Source organism: Capra hircus, chromosome 5 (assembly GCF_001704415.2).
Source record: "Capra hircus breed San Clemente chromosome 5, ASM170441v1, whole genome shotgun sequence".
In the NCBI taxonomy this organism is placed as follows: Eukaryota; Metazoa; Chordata; class Mammalia; order Artiodactyla; family Bovidae; genus Capra; species Capra hircus.
In genome coordinates this window covers 39,331,845-39,347,982 of record NC_030812.1, presented here as the reverse complement: position 1 = coordinate 39,347,982, position 16,138 = coordinate 39,331,845, and the positions used below count along the sequence as shown (strand labels likewise).

Here is a 16,138-nt window from a genome sequence, read left to right as displayed (position 1 = left end):
ATCATTCCATGATCTTTACTTCTAATACAAACATAAACAACTATCTTATATATGTATGTATGTACACACACTCTTTTTGAAAGATAAAACACATAGAAAAACAAGTAGAAATTTCTAAATTTATAATCAATTCCGGACTTTTTAATCCTCGGTAATGAATTTTACATTTTCAAAACTAGCTCTAATTTGGAAAAAATATTATAACTTGACTCAGTCTTAATAGTTTGAATGACATATGTACAACTCACAGAGAAATGAAAATATAAAATATTTTACAAGTTATCTTCTCACCCAGTATCATTCCTAATATTTTTTTTGATGCTAAAGTAATCAGGTAAAGGTCATGCTTGTCATGTCTTTAGTTATGGCCATCTGTATTTAATTACATTTCTTTCCTAAATGTTTCAAAAGCCTCATAAAACCTGCATGTGCCGAAACTTGTATAAATGTTCATTTTCTCTTTTACTGCTAAGAAATCAATCATAGCACCACACATTTACCTTGTTTTGGAAAGACAACAGTGTTCACATGCAGAACACTTTAGCATAAAAGAGAATTATGGCTTGTTAAGAAAAGACAATAAAAATTGATCACTCCTGATCATTCCTGCTTAAGATTTCCTTAGTTTCTTGTGTAATTTTTGTAAGGGATAAGGAGTACTTTTTTTTCACTGAACAGAGGCCTTTTGGATACATATTTGACTTGATGCCCAGTTGGAAGATTAGACTTGTAAAAGCTTTCCTGAGCCCAAGAAAGAGTGAATGTCACAACTTGTTTCAAAGAATCTTAAAAAAAAACTTAGCTTAAACGTAAAAGAAAAAGAGGAAAGTATTGCTGTGTATCTTTAGCTCATACAAAGAGCATGAGAAAGTTGAAAATTAATTGTTAATGAATAATTTTCTGTAAGAAATACCTAATTTCTTATTTTTAATAATATATATAGAGTTGATAAGTTGAACATATTAATAATAAATTTTGACTTGCATTCACAAGCTTTCATAAACAAGTTAATTAAAAGAAATATAAAATATTATTATGGTTCTTGCTCAAGGATATCAGAGAAATTATTATGGATTTCCATATTTTGTAAAAGTGTGTGTGTACATATGTATGTATATGTGTCTCTATATTAACATTCATATATATGAATATGTGTGTGTGTATATTACTGATGGCCATGACATAAATGAAAATAGAGGAAGAAGTAGTAAAATTATTGAACTATTTCCTTTGGAAATATTAAAACTATTTTAAATACTAAAATATAGTTTTATCCATTCATACAGCAAATGGTGCTATTTGAGTTTCTTAATATAAGCATCTTATGTAAGAATGCAATGTTCTCATCAAATTTCAGCTCCCAGTGAAGCCCCAACAGCAGTAGGAGTAAAAGTCTTATCATCTTCTGAGATATCTGTTCATTGGGAGCATGTTGTAGAAAAAATAGTAGAAAGCTATCAGGTGAGTTCAATTTTTATCAAACTGAAATACATCTGCTCATAATTATCAGCATATGTTTTCAAATATGTTGCATCTTTCAATGTTCTGTGTCCTTCTGATTTATGTGACAACACTATATTTTCTGTGTTCAATATGTTGGATATTTATTAATTAATTATTATGAGTAAAGTGGAGATTTCCAACCAACTTAATCTATGAGAGATGTAGAGTCCTATGTGTAAGTAAACAATTGACCAAAATAAAAACTAAAGTAATAACACTCAGGCTTAAACATGATCTTTTGAAACAAATGTTCTCATTACATCTGGTGAATCTCAAGTGTTTGGGAAATCATTTTGGTAATTTAAAATATTTATCATATTTGACTTGACTCAGTAGTTCCACTTCCAAAAGGCTCTCCTTAGGAAACACTTCTAAATATACTAAATATGTATCCCATTATATTATATATGAAGGCAGAAAATTGGCAAACTCAAAATATCACAAAGGTAACTTCCTTTGAAATAAGACTTAAAAGAGTAGTAAGAATTAGCCAGCAGGAAAGGGGAGGACTTGTTTTAGTCAAAGGAAATAAGACCTGGGAAATTAAAACTAGTTTGGTTGGGATCTTTATTATGAAATTTAGACTCAATTGTGTAGGAAAATTGAAGTCATCTCATAGCACAAAGACTGAAAATTAAGAGGAACTGACCTCATCCTACCTTTGCCAATGAGCAAATGGATGCCAAAGTGTTTCAGTGACTTGTCTTAGCACCAAGGGAAAATGTCAGACTGCCTAAAATTCAGATGTCCGGATTCCAAGTGCTATGCTTTATGCCAAATCACAGACTCTCTTTATTTTATTCAGTGAGTGGACGATAACTGACCTTCTGGAGCCGTGGCTGGTGAGCTGCCCACCAGCTCAATTTGCCCTCAGTTCTTGTGCTTCATCACACATCAGTAGAATATTCATTTCATGAGGGTAGCATTTTGTCTCTTTTGCTCTCAGTGTCAAGAACAGTGGGCATATCATAGGCATTAATGAAATATTCCCTGAGTGCTGATAGAAATACTGAATTATGGTCAAATAAAATGCTGCAATCTAAATTTCTCAAGACCATGTAACCACAGGAGCAGCCTAAGGTTTTAAGTTGCAAACATACTACCTAACAGGAAGATTTTTCTTGGTATCATAGGTTATGATTGGGGTAGTTAGATGTCAAAATGTTTTCAGATTAGTCTTGCAAACATTTAGCTGAACATTTATCATCAAAACTGTGGAGTTATAGAAGTGGACTGTGAAGATCCAATATTCATTACATATTAAACTTCCATTTACTGCTGGTAAAAAAGAAATGGGAAACAGAGAAATTCACTAAATATTACAAGCCCCTATAATAAACTAGTCCAAGGCATCTTGAGAGAACACATCAATATTTAGAGTTTTCAAGCTATATTTTAGACATAGATTTTCTTCTTTTTTTAATATTATTGCTTTCTAAGTAATAGGAGAAAAAAGATGAATACATACCGCATGCATTGTCAAAATGCTGAAGATACATTTTTCTTTGTTAAAAACATACCACCGAAATATATCTTGTCTTTGTCAAATAATTATATATTAACTATTTTATAACTTCTGACATGCAGATAACAAAAGATTGTATGTCCTTTGATGCCTGGCACCAGTGAATTTAGACAATAATCAGAATATATGCTCTTGATGGGGAAATTAGCTAAATTAAGGATTGCCAAATTAAATAGTCAGCAAAAAATAATCTTCAAATAATCTTTAACGGCTATGATTTCCTCAAATGACAAAAAACTGTATGCTAGCAAGTTTAGTTTCATGGATTTCTGGTGTTTAGCAACTCCACATTAGAAAATTATGAGGTTTGTTGCTGAGCAGACATGCATTTAATTTCTCAGCTCTGTTTCTTAGGAATTTTGTGGAATACTTATTCAAATTGTCTGAGCCCTAATTTCCTCACCTACAAAGCTGAGAGTAGTCATTGCCTCATATCCTTCCATCGTGTGGAAGAAATTAAATAACCCACACTTAATGTTATTCCCTTTTTCATGTCATTGGACATTTGAAGAAGACAATGATGATGTTAATAATGATAACTGATAATATTTGTTAATTCTTATTATATTAAACATTTAATTAAGCTCATCATTTTGAATCCACACAATCACAAGGAATAAATACTATTATTTTTTTCCATTTTAAAGATGAAGAACTTGGAGGTTTAAAAACATTTATCTTAGTAATAATTGGTATATCCTGACTTGAACCTAGGTCCTGCCTCTCCAGAGAATAGTTAAAAGTGTTGGAAGTAAATCACAAAAGTATTATTGTCATTTGTTCCTTCTTAAAAAGCCTTTACATTTTTCACACAGAGCCTTGAATATCAAAGAGTCAAGCATGACAGTTTAAGAGACAATCCATAACATTTATTCTCCTCTAAGAAAATGTTCTTTACGGGGGGAAAAGCTTGGCTCGCTATAATATGGTTATTGTTTCTGTTTTAAAATATGAAGGAAAAAGTCAATGATTTAACAAGACAGATGATCATGAAAGCTAATACTCCACTACACTTCCTATGAAAATGTACTATGGGTATAAATTATAAAGAAACAGAAAAAAAGCAAATTAATAAGATAAATGAAAAGCTGTGTGATTGACCCCCATCTCAAGGTTAATTTCCTGAGATTTAAGTGAGAATTGTAGGCAGTTGGAATTAAAAATGAACCCTTGTGGTTTTAAGTTTGTCTTATAGAAAGTTCAAGTTTTATTTTCCTCCCCGCCTCCATCTGTCCCACCTTGGCTAAAGAGCTCACCACTTCTAACCTTGATCTTAATTTCCTGCAGTGTAAGTGAACTAGAAGAATTCAAGAAGTGTTTCTTATCAAAGGCATATTAGAACTCTGGGCTCCTGCTCAGGAATCCACAAAAGACTTAGTTTACTTACCCAGCAGGTAAAGAATTCCCTTAATGAAAACAAGCACAGTGTGCTATCAGGAATAACAAAAAGCCTCTTAGCAGCTGAATGAGAGATTAATGAAGATGATTGATTATTCTTAAAAGATTATCAATCCTGAGTAGTTTACTCAGATGTCTTAAAAAGTCAAATTATTGTGGAGAGCAGACGCTCATGTTAGGAAATATGGTATTTTCTTATTTGGAGAAGGCATGTATCTTCATCTGATCTCCTAAAAGGAAAGTCAGACATAGGTGTAGAAAAAGTTAGTGATTTTGCTGTTGTTACTGTTGCTTATTTGTTTGTTTTAAATATGATCTCAGGGAGTAAATAAGAGGAAAAAGCAGAATGAACAGAAAAGTGAGAAGCTAGGTTAGAAAAATGCTTTATCATCTTGGCAACCACTGTGGGCAACTGATACTCCATCCCTTGGGATCTTTGAGGAACATCATAAATGTGGTTCAAAACTGACCCACATGGGATGAAAGGGGAAGCTTTCAACCACTGTAATTGCCCACAGATTAAGAATGGCCCCGGGGCACCACCTCTCTTCCCTGCATGAAGGGCAGGGCAAAGTTCACACTGCAACATCAAGAATGATACAAGACAGGAAGTGAGAGTTTAGTGGAAATAGCAGAGGAAAAATGCAGGTAGTACTTACGGGAAGCTGGTTGAAGCCTGCATAGAACTGTTTAGTTCTTGAACCAATGGCTAAAATAAAAATGAACTTTGCGTAGCTTCCAAGAGGTGTTAAGAATACAGATTTTGAAAGATTTATATTACTGCTCTTCTTAAGCCATAGAATGTACTAATGCATGACTTAGTCTGCGATCTGGATGCTATCAAGCTATTATACAACATCTTTTAGAGGTTGAACTTTTTGTTGCAGAACCTCAGTTTTTATTTAAGTAACTATATTTAGATTATTTTCTGGAAAACTGTATTAAATCCATAACAAAAGAACATTCAGTTGTCATGTCCAGACAACTGGGATGTGATCCCAACTCTTTGTGATCCCATCCATCAGTTCTCCAGGCCAGAATACTGGAGTGGGTAGCTTTTCCCTTCTTCAGGGAATCTTCCCAACCCAGGGATTGAAACCAGGTCTCCCACATTGCAGGTGGGTTCTTTACCAGCTGAGCCACAAGGGAATCCCAGGAATATTGGAGTGGGTAGTCTACCCCCTTTCCAGAAGATCTTCCCAACCCAAGAATTGAACTGGGGTCTCCTGCATTGCAGGTGGATTTACCAACTAATCTATCAGGAAAGCCCATTAAATCTATAACAAAAAAATATTCAGTTATCACAAGACATTTTTTCAGAAATTTAGAATTTGAAGGAGAGAATTTGGAAATCTGCAACAAAAGTTTACTACTGAAGTAGAAAATAACAATGGAGCAAATCTAATTTTCAAAAGTGCTAAATGTTTTTAAGCACTACCATAATTGTAACATCTAGGTCTTTATTTATTTATTAAAATTTATTACATTTCCCTTGGAAGGAATATAACTACTATCTTTATTCAAAAGTGGTGTTGTTGTAGCTCATAAATGTATGGAAAGTATAATTATTCTTTATTAAAAGTATGAGTTAGTCCTTTTTCTGAGGCTTTTCTTTTCAGCTTTCCAATATTGTTACAAAGAGTCAATTTTCTTGGGATGAAATTATACACTTAGATTATTCCATCAAAGATATTAGTAATCTATGTAGACTTAAACGTTTTGATTCTTTTTTTAAAGATCTGTGAAGGCAAAAACATGTTTGCTTGGTTCACTACTATATTCCCAGCACCTAGCACAGTAGCTGGTACAAGGTATACACACAATAAATATTTATTCAATGAATGAATGAGTGCCATACATCCACTGCAGTCATCTGTACATCATGTTCAAAATAATTAATATTTGTCCTCAAGCAATTTATAATCTAGTAATAGCAGAGACCAGTAATGATGCAATTCCATAATTGTTTAATAAACACTAAGATAGATTAACACTAGACATGGAGTGTTGTGCAGATTTTAGGAACATGTAAATAAAGAGTTAAATTTACATAATACCACAGCATGCAATAGAAATAAATACACCATATGTTGCTCTAGCACGTGAAGATGAATTTATGGTCTATTGCAGCAGCAGCAGCATCCTTAAAGCCACAGCAGCCGCATCTATTTGTTCATTTTTACACTAGCTTGTTCAGGCTGTCTTTTGGTCTCCCTAGTGATCAGTCAAAAGCCATGCCTTTGTTCTGCTCCATTACTGTGGGTTCGCTTCATTCCAAGCAGTTTTCTCTCAGGTTAAAGTTGGGTCTTCACCTCAAAGGGCAACTCACGGCAAGGATCAAAATGCAGTCGCCCAAATTGTCTATTTGGAAATTATCTCTAAGTGCATGGTCAATGGCTAGTTCAGATAAAAAAAAAAAAAATACAATGCCATATTTTATATAGACTGTTTAATTTAGAATTGTTTGAAAATATTTCAATTTATATGTAAATGCATGATTTAAGGAGAGAGCTTATTCAACCAAAATAATTTTGTATCCGGTGCTTTCATTAGTAGATGCTTAAAATACTGTAAAAATGTCATTCAAATCTCATATTATAAAATAAGGAAATCAGAGGTTATTTTGCATACTCATTAACTCTCTGGGTTCCCTAGTTACCACGGCATAACTAAAGCAATGCTTAAGTTTATTGGGAATTTCAGTGGAGACCGTGTAACATAGATCTGTATCAAAATCAGATGAATATAGTAATTAGACACTTAGGATATAGATGCAAAGAGTAAATTAAAGAAAATTTGTTCTTTCCTTCTTTATTGCCAAAACGCCTCATGGAATTTTGAGTAAAATGTGAAAAAATTTGTCACTGTTAAGTCCTTATTTTAGTGCTTAGTATCTTAGGAATATTTAGTTAAAAATCTTCTCTTTTCTTTTATGGTTTATCACAGAATATGGAAAAGAATATAAAAAAATAATGTATATATGTATGCAACTGAGTCACTTTGATGTACAGCAGAGGAGGTTGGCACAACACTATAAATCTACAATGCCTTAAAAAAAAGTTTCTCCTATTTAAACTGTATAGAAAAGTTGTGATATTGGAATGAAGATTGTGAAAGGTAGTCTCAGTCAACAGACATCCATATAAAAGTCCCTGAAGATCAGGGGCTTCAGTTTTGATTGCTATATAACAAAGTGTTGTTCTTTAGTCACTAAGTCGTGTCCGACTCTGTGACCCCATGGACTGCAGCATTAAACAAGGTAAATGGTACTATTCCAGACTTGTTGAGAAAATAATACACGTGAATGATCCTGCTTTAGTACCTGGCATTTCATTGGAATATAAATGTGCATTTTATTTCTCTTCAGCCAAGCGGTGGAGGAGGCCTTACATGTCACATAGTTCAAATGCCCACTGAAATGTAGCTGTCTTCCTCTTTCTCAGATGAATGTAGGCACTGCCTGAATGCTCCCAGCATGAGGAAACTCATGCCTTCACAAGGATACATAAATCTTTTCTCTGCCATCTGACTTTGGAACCACTTGGTATAATTCTACTTCCTCAATTCTGAGCCATCCTTGGTCAGAGAGCAGAAAAGCCAAAGAGATTCTATCAAAACTCTTAGGAGAAAATGTATTGACATCAGAAAATATGAGCACTAGTCAACAAGATAAAAATATATCAAAGGAAACCAATCAGAAATTAATAACTAGCCTTTTTTTAAAAATGTGCTCATTTTGTTACTATGGAAATTTGAGCTGTCCAGTTCCATTTTATAATGGCTTCATATGGGTTTATGTAAAACAAAATTTCAGAATTATATCAATATTAAATTTTATCTTATTGGTTAATTGTGAAATTAAAATCTCATTGTTTTACAGACAGGACATTTAAAATATAAAATAGGTAAACTTATAAACAAGTTTTATTTTTATTTATAACAGATATAATTATAGATTTTTTAATCAAAAATTTATTTGAGGAATGAAAATTATAATTCATGGCTTCAACTTAAAATTTAAGAGCCCATGAAGGGTGTCATTGATGTGCTAGATGGTAAAAGTAATCATTTCTAATCACCACATGAATGAAATCTTTAAAAACATTTTAAAGATAGTTTCTGCAACCAGTTATTAGGTATAATATTTCTTTGATAGCTGGTCTCTATATAGGTTCAAAGAAGATTCTTTTACCTATTTCTGAAATAAGCTAGCTGAAAATAATTATGCTAGCCTGTTTTAGACCACGTGGTTGTTTTTATCAGTGACCCTTAACAAATTTGCAATCATATAAACAGAAATAAAGCAGAAAACCAATGATATAAATTATTGTGTCAAATGCTTCTAAACAAGACCAGTTTTATGTTTTGAGAGCAAACCTTATGCAAAGTTTTTTGTTTTTTTCTCTTTTTTCATCTGTGTATGGCTATTTCAGGCCTTGAAGTGAGGCTTTAATTTGCTTTCGACATCTTTAATCAGATCTGCATTATGTGCTTTGCCATAGTCTAAGACTGATAGAAATGAAACAGCAAGTAACATTTGAGAATCTGATGCCCAGCCATCATCAATGGTGTCATAACAAGTTGAAAAGAATTTTTTACAGCTGAAGTGTCTGAATCATGAAAAAACTTTACTTAACTTGCATGTTTGCAGATTCGGTACTGGGCTTCCCATGACAAAGAAGCAGCTGCACACAGAGTTCAAGTTGCTAGCCAAGAATACTCGGCCAGGCTGGAGAACCTTCTGCCTGACACCCAGTATTTTGTGGAAGTCAGGGCGTGCAATAGTGCAGGGTGTGGACCTCCCAGTGATATGATTGAGACCTTCACCAAGAAAGCACGTGAGTCTCAATATCTGCATTACATACTTGCCAAAATTCCCAATTGATTGAATGATACAGTTACAGGTGAGAGAAATTTACTACCTAGCAATCTGAGCACATTTGGGTTTCAATTTTAGCCTTTAAAATCACACAAGTTTTAAAATACAACAAAAACAAATGAAAACATTGTTAGTTATTGTAGATGAAAAATGTGGCAAATACTTTCACTAATTAATATCCATTTCAGAAATAAAATTGCAGAACCTCCTTTTCTAAAGACTATCCACAAAATCTTGCATCATTAGATAATTAGTTTATTATTTTAAACTTGACTTTATAAGAATGCATCAATAGCATGAGAAAATGAAAACTGTGTAGTTTTTCTTTGCTTTGATTTATGTCATCATTGTACAATGCAAATGCAAGTCAAATTTTGAAGTATTATCTTCACTATCTTATTACTGTATGTTCTCATTGTTAATATAATAAGACCTCCTGCCCTGCTCACATTTTCTGCTCATCCTCATCTCCCTGGCTTCACTATGATAGCTCCTTCTTGAAATTAAGTTGAACAAATAGAAGAAGAGAATTTATATTCAGAATCCTGGGAAGTTTCACAAGAATTTGAAGACATTATTACCATTAGAGTTTGGAAATTTATTTGGGTGAAAAGATAGTCCTAATGGTATAACAGAGCATGGAGGTAGGATTCAGACTTTGGTATCAAAGAGGGGTTTCAAATTTGTCTCTATCACTTACTCAATTGTGTATGGGTAGACATATTACTTCAATATTTAAACATCAACTTTGTAATTTATAGAAAGAGAATTCATTCCTTTGTAATTTTTCCAATTTATTAATTTATCAAAAGTATGCTATGTGCCCTCGACAGCTCTAGTTATTGAGGGTAGAGAAAAGATCAAGCCAGACCCAGATCCTCTTCTCACAGAATTTAACAAACTAATGGAAAGAGAGGGAGAGAGAGAAGGAAGGAGAGAAAAATATGACAAATAAATATGATAACATCAAATGACAGAGCAATAAATTAAATAGATAATAAGGGAGGAGGAGACCAAGATGGCAGAGCAGAGGACTTGAGCTCACTTCCCTCAGTGAACACATCGAAAACACACCTACATGTAGAGCAATTCTCTCTGAAAACAAACTGGAGGCTATTGGAAATACTCTTGTACAATCAAGGCTCATAAGTAAGATCCACATAGAATCAAGTTGAAAGGGAGAAGTAATCAGGTTGGGACCATAGCCCTAGTAGGGGACATAGAAGTGGAAGGGGGATATCCCAGACTCAGAGATCCTCCCTGGAGAGTGGTTTGAGCCAATCTAATGTTTCCCAACTATGGAGTCCAGCACCAGGAAGATGAGTCCCAACAGCAGATTTCAATACTGGTGGGACTTACAAGATGGCTGTAGAAAAATAAAATCTCATTCATGAAGAGAAAAATCTGCTGGAGTGATTTCCTGGGACAGCCCCAGCATATGTCCCAGCCTGTACCAGATGCCTTCTTCAGAACAACTCCCCAGTAAAACAAAGGCTACATTGCCAAGGAGATTGTGCAACTGTGGGGGATAGAACTGGCAAAGAACAAGCACTGGATCTGAATGGAGCAAAGAAAACCATTGCTTGTGCTCACAGAGGCTGTGAATTGGGAGCTGTCTCAAGCTCTGACTGTCTTGCCAGGACCATCTTATCACATGCTCTAGCCTGCTCTGGGCACCCACTCTAGTACCCTTGCTCTAGGAGTGCTTAGCCCTGGGGGCAAAGATGCCGTTGCTGGGGGGAGAGGGAGAACACATTTAAAGGGAATGAAATCAGCTTAAACTTGACCCTCAAGCCTTCTGCTCCAGCACCTTGGGACCCAAAACTGCCCCCAGTAGAATGGTGATGGCCACTGAACATAGGAAAAGTTCCAGCTCCCACCTACCTTTGGATAGAGCGCTTCCATTTCCAGCCCCATATCCCACCAGCATGCCCTAGGAAAATATGTGATCTGTGCTAATTATAGATCCAGCTCTCCCACCAAAGCCACTGGGCATACGCTGACTGATAGAGCAACTAAAACATAGGAACAAACTTTCAAGAACTGGATAGAAATACAGTTGAGCTATTTCAAATACTAAAAGATGACACTGTTTAAGTGCTGCACTTAATATGCCAGCAAATTTGGAAAATTCAGCAGTGGCCACAGGACTAGAATGGCTCAGGTTTCATCTCAAACCCAAAGAAAGGCAATGCCAAAGAATGTTTAAACTGCCTCACAATTGTGCTCATTTCAAGTTCTAACAAAGTAATGCTCAAGATCCTTCAAGCTAGGATTCAATAATACATGAACTGAGAACTTCCAGATGTACAAGTTGGATTTAGAAAAGGCAGAGGAATGAGAGATCAAATTGCCAACATCCATTGGATCATAGAAAAAGCAAGGGAATTCCAGAAAAAATATTTACGTCTTCCTTGACTACACTAAAGCCTTTAACTGTGTCAGTTCAGTTCAGTTGCTCAGTCGTGTCCGACTCTTCGAGACCCCATGAATTGCAGCACGCCAGGCCTCCCTGTCCATCACCATCTCCTGGAGTTCACTCAGACTCACATCCATCGAGTCCGTGATGCCATCCAGCCATCTCATCCTCGGTCGTCCCCTTCTCCTCCTGCCCCCAATCCCTCCCAGCATCAGAGTCTTTTCCAATGAGTCAACTCTTCGCATGAGGTGGCCAAAGTACTGGAGCTTCAGCTTTAGCATCATTCCGTCCAAAGATATCCCAGGGCTGATCTCCTTCAGAATGGACTGGTCAGATCTCCTTGCAGTCCAAGGGACTCTCAAGAATCTTCTCCAACACCACAGTTCAAAAGCATCAATTCTTCGGCGCTCAGCCTTCTTCACAGTCCAACTCTCACATCCATACATGACCACAGGAAAAACCATAGCCTTGACTAGATGGACCTTAGTCAGCAAAGTAATGTCTCTGCTTTTGACTATACAATCTAGGTTGGTCATAACTTTTCTTCCAAGGAGAAAGCGTCTTTTAATTTCATGGCTGCAGTCACCATCTGCAGTGATTTTGGAGCCCCCAAAAATAAAGTCTAACACTGTTTCCACTGTTTCCCCATCTATTTCCCATGAAGTGATGGGACTGGATGCCATGATCTTTGTTTTCTGAATGTTGAGCTTTAAGCCAACTTTTTCGCTCTCCTCTTTCACTTTCATCAAGAGGCTTTTTAGCTCCTCTTCACTTTCTGCCATAAGGGTGGTATCATCTGCATATCTGAGGTTATTGATATTTCTCCCGGCAATCTTGATTCCAGCTTGTGCTTCTTCCAGTCCAGCGTTTCTCATGATGTACTCTGCGTAACTGTGTAGATCACAATAAACTTTAAAATTCTGAAAGAGATGGGAATATCATACCACCTTCCCTGCCTCCTGAGAAACCTGTATGCAGGTCGAAAAGCAACAGTTAGAACCAAACATGGAACAAGGAACTGGATCAAAATTGGGACAGGCGTAGGTCAAGGCTGTTTACTGTCACCCTGCTTATTTAACTTCTATGCAGAGTACATCATTAGAAGTTCTGGGCTGGATGAAACACAAACTGTAATCCAGATTGCCAGAAGAAATAACAATAACCTCAGATAGGCAGATGCTACCACCCTTATGGCAGAAAACAAAGAGGAACTGAAGAGTCTCTTGATGAAAGTGAAAGAGGAGAGTGAAAAAACTGATTTAAAATTCAACATTCAAAAAACTAATGGTATCCAGTCTGATCATTTCACAACAAATAGATGGGGAAACATTGGAAACAGTGAGAGACTTTATTTTCTTAGGCTATAAAATCACTGTGGGTAGTGACTGCAGCCATGAAAATAAAAGACGCTTGCTCCTTGGAAGAAAAGCTATGACCACCTTAGATAGCATATTAAAAAGCAGAGACATTACTCTGCTGACAAAGGTCCATCTAGTCAAAGCTATGGTTTTTCCAGTAGTCATGTATGATGTGAGAGTTGGACCATAAAGAAGCCTGAGTGCTAAAAAATTGATGCTTATGAACTGTGGTGATGGAGAACACTCTTGAGAGTCCTTTGGACTGCAAAGAGATCAAACCAGTCAATACCAAAAGAAAGCAAGCCTGAATATTCATTGGAAGGAATGATGCTGAAGCTGAAGCTCCAATCCTTTGACTACCTGAGGCAAAGAGCTGACTCATTTGAAAAGACCCTGATGCTGCAAAAGATTGGAGGCTGGAGGAGAAGGGGACAATAGAGGATGAGATGGTTGGATGGTATCACCAACCTAACGGACATGAGTTTGAGCAAAGTCCTGGAGATAGTGAAGGACAGGGAAGCCTGGCATGCTGGACTCATGGGGTCGCAAATAATCAGACATGACTGAGCAACTGAACAACAAGAAGTGTTTCACCTAATTTCAGAGTCTGAGAAACTTAAACCTGAATACATAGGAATTAGGAATAGTTTAAAAGAATAAGGAAAAATCTCCTTAAAAAATGACTAATAAAAAGAGGTAAATAATTTACCAGATAGAGTTTGTCATTAGTAATAAGAATACTAACTGAACTTGGGAAAACAATAAATGAAGACAGTGAAAATCTTAACAAGAATTAGGAAATATAGAAAGGAATAAGTCACAACTGAAGAATACAATGACTGAAATGAAAACTAGATGGAATTAGCAGCAAACTATGTGATACAAAAGATCTGGAAGACAGAATAATGGAAATAACCCGATCAGAACAGCAAAAGAAAAACAGACTTTAAGGGACTAGTTTAAGGGACCTCTGTGACAACATCAATCATAGCAACATTTTTATTATAGAGCGTTCCAGAATAAGAAGAGAGAACAGGGCCAAAATATATTTGATTAAATTATGGCTGAAAATTTCCAAACCTGAAGAAGGAAAGAGATATCCAGATACAGGAATCACAGAGAATTCCAAACATGATGAACCCAAGGAAACCTAAGACATATTATAAAGAAAATGGCAAAAGTTAAAGAGAGAATTTTAAAGTCAGTAAGAGAGAAATTTAAAAAATCACATACAAGGGAACCTCCATAAGACTATTACCCGACATTTCTACAGAAACTTTGCAGGCCAGATGGGAGTTACCTAATATATTTAAAGTGCTAAAAGGGAAAAACCTACAAACTAGGATACGCTGTTTACTATGGTTATCAATCAGAATTGAACAAAAGATAAAATAAGCAAAAACAGAGTTTATCAATACTAAATCAATCTTACAAAATTTTTTAAAGAATCTTTTCCAAGTGGAAAAGACAAGGCTACAATAAGTAGTAAGAATTGATAGAAAAGAAAAAAATCCTACTAGTAAAGTCAAATATATAGTAAAGGCTGTGGATCGAGCACTTGAATAAGCAACTATGAAGATTGTAAAAAGAAATTATAAAATTAACTATAACCACAATAGACTATTAAGGGTTAAACATGCAGAAGTGAAATATGACATCAAAACACAAAACTTGCAAAGGGGGTTTAAAAAGTAGATATCTTAGAATGTGTTTGAACTTAATCAGTTTAAGACAGACAGATATATTCATAGGTCAACATATATGAACTCCATGGTAAGTACAAATCAAAACCCACAATTATACACACAGAAAAACTAGAGAGATAGGAACACAAGCATGCAAATAAAGAAAATCATCAAACCACAAGGGAAGAAACTAAAAGAACAGAGAAGTGCAGAAACAACCAGAAAACAAGTAACAGAATGGCATTAAGTACATGTCTATCAATAATCATTTCAAATGTCAATATGCTAAATGTTCTAATCAAAAGACATAGAGTGAAAAAAAAGACATAGAGTGAAAAAAAAAAAGGCATAGAGTGGTTGATTAAGTAGAAAAAAAGCCCCGTGTATTTGATACTTTCAAGAGACTCACTTTAGAGCTAAAGATACACATATACTGAAAGTGAGGAGATGGCAAAGATATTTCATGCAAATGGAAACTAAAAGGGACTAGGGTTACAGGATTCAGAGGTACAAGCTGCTGTATATAAAATAAATAAGCTACAAGGATATATTGTATGGCATTGATATACAATTACATAGCTGCTATTTTATAACTTTTTAAAGTGGTATAATCAAAAATATGAATCACTGTTGTACACCTGAAACTAATATGGTAAATCAACTACAATTCAATTAAAGATAAGTTATACATAAAACCCAAGAAATAACCAAATATGAACATTTAAAATGGCTTGGGTGGGAGCCAAATTCTAATCGGATAGTTGGGAATGTCCTTTTAGAGAAGACCCTATTTGACCTAGGATATGAGTAATAAGAAGGAGGACTTTGCTGAGGAGATTCTATCAGGCAGAGAAAATAATGAGTACAAAGCCTTTACATGAGAGGAGTTTGGTGAGTTTTAAGTGTAGAAAAGACAATGGTTCCAGCTCTGAACTGTGGAGGAGTCATATGAAGCAGGGTCTTACAGATAATAGTAAGGAGTTTAAACTCTAAGTGTCATAAGAAATCACTGGACAATTTTAAGGCAGAGAGTGATATCACATATATATATATATATATATATATATATATTTAATTTTCTGCCTTCTGGGTAAACAAGGAGCATGGTAGAATAAGAGTGAAAGCTGTATAGCCAATTAGGAGACCTTTTTTAATATTCAAGGAAGAGCTGATGGTGACCAGAGATAGAAAGGGATAGAAAGAAGCAGAAAATTTTCTGCAGGCAGAGTTGATAGTTTTCAGCTAATTTGTATGTTGGCAATGAATGAAACAGAAGATTGAATAGATTTTGGCTTGAAACATTGGGAGTTTGGTTGTGCCATTTAGTAAATTTGGGAAATAGAGAAAGGTAGATTTGAAGGGTACATAGTA

The 16,138-nt window shown here is 35.2% G+C and overlaps 1 protein-coding gene across 2 annotated transcripts in view; it reads left to right on the top strand.

Moving 5' to 3' along the window:
• Positions 1-16,138, top strand: part of CNTN1 (contactin 1) — a 406,368-nt gene that overhangs the window by 341,021 nt on the left and 49,209 nt on the right. For both annotated transcript variants that reach the window (XM_005680162.3, XM_005680161.3), the window contains exons 20-21: positions 1,358-1,461; positions 9,078-9,264. In XM_005680162.3, coding sequence (XP_005680219.1) covers positions 1,358-1,461; positions 9,078-9,264 — 291 coding nt within the window. The remainder of the gene's footprint in view (positions 1-1,357; positions 1,462-9,077; positions 9,265-16,138) is intronic.